This window comes from Fistularia commersonii, chromosome 30 (genome assembly GCF_037954325.1).
Source record: "Fistularia commersonii isolate RoL2024-O1a breed Wild chromosome 30, RoL_Fcom_v1.0, whole genome shotgun sequence".
NCBI classification, from domain to species: Eukaryota; Metazoa; Chordata; class Actinopteri; order Syngnathiformes; family Fistulariidae; genus Fistularia; species Fistularia commersonii.
Genome location: NC_141313.1, coordinates 9117559 through 9122703, shown reverse-complemented (window position 1 = coordinate 9122703; position 5145 = coordinate 9117559). Strand labels below are relative to the sequence as shown.

Genomic DNA, 5145 nt, shown 5'->3' with positions numbered 1-5145 from the left:
TGTGTGTGTGTGTGTGTGTGTGTGTTACCCACCAGCACTGGGACCATCATGGAGTGTGTTCAGGACAAAATGCAACATTCATGGGATAAATGATGGGTGGATGTACAGTACAGGATATAAGACTCATCATGAAAAAGTACAATCAAATAAAAGATAGTCCTTTGTTTCTGAGCTGAGCTCACCAATCCATCAATCAATCAATCAATCAATCAATCAAACCATCCATCTAGCTATCTGCTGTACAAAACATCTGTGATGCTAACCTAAATACTTAAATTATTCATGACAGCTTACTAACTTATACTTGTTTAGGACATTTTAATTATTTCTAAGCTTAACAAATATATTTTTGAATTCATTGATTTATTAATTGAATTAAAAAAATACACACACACACACATATACTGTAATCCATTTATTATTAGCTTAGACCTGGAAGAAGAGAGCCATGAGAAAATAATATTTTTTGTTGCATTAAGTCATTATCTATCTATCTATCTATCTATCTATCTATCTATCTATCTATCTATCTATCCATCTATCCATCTATCCATCCATCCATCCATCCATCCATCCATCCATCCATCCATCCCAGCAGACCTAGAAATATGACTAAAATATGACTGAGAAGTGATGTTGTTGTGAACGGCCCCTCCTGTCTCTTGGGTCACACAGGAAGTTTTTGTCAGATTTCTAGTGGACGTAACACTTTTAACGCAGTCGAAGGCTGTGACTTTGACGCACAGAGTGAAAATGTCTGACTCTGTCTTATACTCCGAGGTTATTATTTCAAAAGCAAAGCGGAAAAACAAAGGTGAGTCCACAGCTCTAAGCCTGTGTCTATTGATTATTGAACAAATGCAAGAGGCTGTGCAACAATATGCTATTTCTGTTGCTTAGTTGAATATGGCTGTTTTCTCTTGAACTTCTAACTGTGTTATGCTGAATTATTTCTCTTTGGCTAGATTTAGATTTGAAAATCTCTTAATGACACCAAACACTATTTCTTTATTTTTAGTAATATTTAAACTCACATTAAAATAGATAGAACAGAGTATAATGTGCAAATGTTGAATATTTTGATATGGCCCGCTCTTGACCTGTAAAGCGTTCTCTTGTCTTCAAAGATTCAAAAACTGATTTTGTAACTGTAATGTATAGAAGAAATTAGCTATTGCCTGTTATTTTAAAGCCTGTTTTTGTCTTTCAGAAGTTTCCCCATCGCAGGAAACAACTTACTCTGAGCTGAAGGACTTGAAAACACCTCGGGTCACCGAGCAGCTCGGTATGTAACAACCACTGAGTGACGAGAGAGACGCACAGCTGCGAAAATCATTTGCCTGATTCAGTTAGAATTCATTTAAACGCAAGTAAATTAAGGGTAACAAGGTAAAAAGCTTTTCCAGATTCAAGTCTCCTTCAAAATATTACATGGATGGAACTTTTTCTTTTAAAATACTCTCCATAAGAGCATGAGTCACATTATCGGATCCTTTAAAAGTAACTTGTCTATCATAGTTTCTGTTTTTTTTTTTTTCAGTTTTGCTAAATTATTCTTTAAATAACTCCATTATTCTGCAAAAGTCCATACAAGGTTAGATAGGAATATTTAAGATAACACACCCCAAAAGGAGATGTAAGATAATCTCAGCAGTATTACTGATATTATTGATCATAGACAGATCGTACACTTTAATGCTTTCTTAGTTTTTAAAAATAATAAAAGAAAAAGAAAGCTGGCGCAACTTCCTGGCGCACTCACCAGTTTCTAACATACACGTCTGTCCAGTGTCCTTGGATGTCAAGACAAGGCGCCTTCAAATAAAATAAGATAAGAACAACTTTATTTATCCCGAAGGAAATTGTTGTGCCAGAGTTTCAAGCAAAAACACAACAATAATAGATAATAGTAGGAAGGAGGGAGAATAAGAAATACAATAAAATATAAATTGTCAAGGTTAAGGCTATCAAGTCTTTTAAGCTCTTAACAAGTACAAACATTTGAATATTCCCTTTGGCTGAAGAAAGAGGAATTAAAAAGTCTGATAGCCTCAGGTAGGAAAGACCTCCTGTGGCATTCCATTGCATTCTTATTATTATTATAGTAACGAAGCTGCGGCTTTTCACATAAAAAGAATAGATGTTCAAGACAGAGGTGAAAAGGGAAGGGGCATATCGAGACTGAAGCAATCAGAAGCCAAGGAAACTCTTGCTTGCTACTTCCTTCTTCCATGAGATTTTGAAAAAAATAAACCTTGTTAAAATGTTTTGCAATACAATTTCCATTACAGCGGTTTTACAACAAAAAAAGGGATGAATAAAAGACGCACGATGAGAGGATCCACTTTCAGCCAGTTCTTTCCGTCCTTTTTTTCGCCTCTGTGAAGCCGGGAGCCTTCAGCTGCTGCTGGGTGGAGGCCCGAGTTTAGTATCAGCAGCCGGTTCCCCTGGACGGGCGAAAGCCCCCAATGAGGCTCCTGCGAATCCTTTTGTCCAACTGAACCGAACTAGCAGTTGAAGATGACGAGTACTCCGACTCGGTTAGCGGGAAAGGACTGGATTTTCTATTACGTGCACATCAACTGTCGCAAAACCCTCAGGGGCCTCAGGTGGTTCCTGTACATTCGGCAGGGTGCTGTCAGTGTGACTTGAACCTCCTCCTGAAGGTCTCGGGTTCCTTGAGGCGTCTCAGTGGAAGACCGGCCTTGTTCGCCGCCCGTGACTTCTGCATTTTCTGATTTTTTTTTAAGCATTTTCTCTGGTGCATGAGGTCGAGCTTGACTTCGGCCCACAGGTGGAGTAAAACCTCCCATGGGGGAACCTCTTCAGATTTCTTCCAGCCTTCGTCACGGACAAGGTGTTCGGTTCGGCCGCGGTGCGACTTCTTCTCGCGTTCTGCCGTTCTTGTCTTCGTGAAGTGTTTTATCATAGGGTGTGTTCTGGTGTATAATCCACCAAAAAGACTTGCTGCCGGCGTGGGAGCTCAGCAAAATCTCTTCTTTTTCTGTCTTGTCCTCACCATCCTCTCTTCCACATAATTTTTGTTTGGCAGGCCACTGCTGCTCATCTTCCTCCTGCTTGTAACTCTTGCTTGCTCGCGCTTCATTAATGCAATGTGGTCTCTTAAATCTAGGTTCTAGATTGAAACGTAGCAGAATTGAGATAAAGGGAAAAAAAATGGCTGGATTTTATTGGCTGACCAGGAAAAAAAACAAGTTTGCTATTACTTATATAACTGAATAGTTTCTGTAGGAGTAAAATTAAAACGTAATTTCGGTTGCATTTTCTGGTCATGAAAAAATATTGTATTTAATGAGATTCTCTTTTTCACTTCAGCTTTATTTTCCAGATTTTCATTACTAGTTTGGATCTATTAATAAGTAAGAGTGTTTCTTGTGCTTCCCTTTGTCAAGGACTGATTATTTGTTCCCCAACCCCCACATCTCTTATTGTTAAATACATCATAAAGCAATTGGATTCAATTATTTTCTGGCTTGTTAAAGTGAGCCAAAAGTTATTAAGCACATAAGTTACAATGGACTCTAAACAGGGTCATGAAGTAAACTAATAAACTGCATTTATCGTTCAAGAAGCAAAGTATCAGGTTGGATGTTTAATGAAATGTTGGCAAAAGTTACTCGGAATGGAGAGCACTGGGCAAAAAACAAAAGCTAAGTTGAGATTTCGCTCTGTGTTCATTTATCCCGCTGTTCTGTTATCTCCCAGTTGTTTCCCAGCCAGTGCAGCCCAATGGCAGGTCAAAGGTCACGGCGGAGAAAGTGAGCCTGGCAGCCCTCGGTGGCCTCCTGACCGTGGTCGTCGCAGCTCTTTGCTACGTCTGTAAGTTCTTCTTTTTACCCTTTCAAGATTGACTTTTTTTTTTCCATTCCTGCTTCCTCATTCAAAAAAAAAAAAAAAATGGAATCCGCATACAGCTTATGACAACATCCAAAACAAGGCGGCTCTCCAAAATCTGAAGGACCAGCATGAGGCCACGATGACGAATCTCTCTGGTAGGCGCCTGGAGAAACCACATCGATATCTTTCCTGTACACAGTGCATATCTCATCGGCCCATTTCCTCCGACTTTAAATCAAATGGTCATTTCTCTTCTAACCTGTTTTGTAAGCGAGAATCTCTTTGCTGACCAAGCTGCCGTTGGCTTCTTGTTCACGGTGCCAACAAACACAAGGTCAGTGTCGTGTGTGTGTGTGTGTGTCACGCTTGTTGTTGTGTTGCCCAATAAGCCGGGAGATGACTGGAGTCTGTGTGATCCCTCGGCAGGAAGCAACTGTTTCACGTGTAACGAACCCTGGGTGCTGTACGAAAACAGTTGTTACTATTTCAACACCTTGGAGCACAACTGGGACAACAGCAGAAAAGTCTGTAAAAGCAGAGGAGGAGATCTGGTGAAGATTGACAGCATGGGGGAGCAGGTACCAGGGGTTTGGGACAACCATCGCTTCCTGAAGCGTCCTCTCCAAGCATAAAAAAAAAAAAAGCAGAAGGGATAGAACTTGAAGGCAACCTTTCCTTTTTTTAAGATGTTCCTGGAAAAAAGTTTGAGAGAAAGAATGACAAAACCTGAGGACAAGTTCTGGATCGGGCTGACGGACTCAGCAAAAGAGGGCCAATGGTTATGGGTGGACGGCTCCCCTCTGCGTGAGAGGTTTGAATGTTTGAAAATGATCTTTGTCGTCCGCTTCTGAAACTACACACGTGTTGAACCCGTTTGTGTCCGTTCTCCATTTCTCAGTGTGTCGTTTTGGAGCGCAGGTGAGCCGGATAATTGGAAGGGAGAGAGCAACTTTGGAGAGAACTGCGTGAGGATGGGAGAGAAATTCGGCAGCTTGGACTTGCACTGCTGGTTTGATAAAGACTGTTTCAAAACCCACAAAGGCATCTGCGAGAAACAGGCAAAGACCGGAAAAACTCTTTGCAACACATTGTCACATGGGTGACGTGACTGTGGGCATTACCAGTCTAGTGAGATTGCAGGATGCGAGAGCTGGCCATTAACGAAAAACATCTGTGTCTACGTCGGTTTTAGAAAATGAATTTCATGGAATGAAGGGGACATAAATCCTTATGGATAATTAATACATTTCATTGTTGTTATTTATTAAAAATAAAAAATACAACAGA

At 40.4% G+C, this 5145-nt stretch overlaps 1 protein-coding gene across 1 annotated transcript; it reads left to right on the top strand.

Moving 5' to 3' along the window:
- Positions 1 to 699: 699 nt before the first annotated feature.
- On the top strand, positions 700 to 5102 carry illr4 (immune-related, lectin-like receptor 4). Its single transcript, XM_086178361.1, has 8 exons — positions 700 to 814; positions 1211 to 1285; positions 3727 to 3840; positions 3936 to 4013; positions 4130 to 4192; positions 4285 to 4436; positions 4545 to 4669; positions 4757 to 5102. Exons 1-8 carry the CDS (start codon positions 754 to 756, stop codon positions 4959 to 4961), a joined length of 873 nt encoding a protein of 290 aa, XP_086034487.1. The 5' UTR covers positions 700 to 753; the 3' UTR covers positions 4962 to 5102.
- Positions 5103 to 5145: the final 43 nt, after the last annotated feature.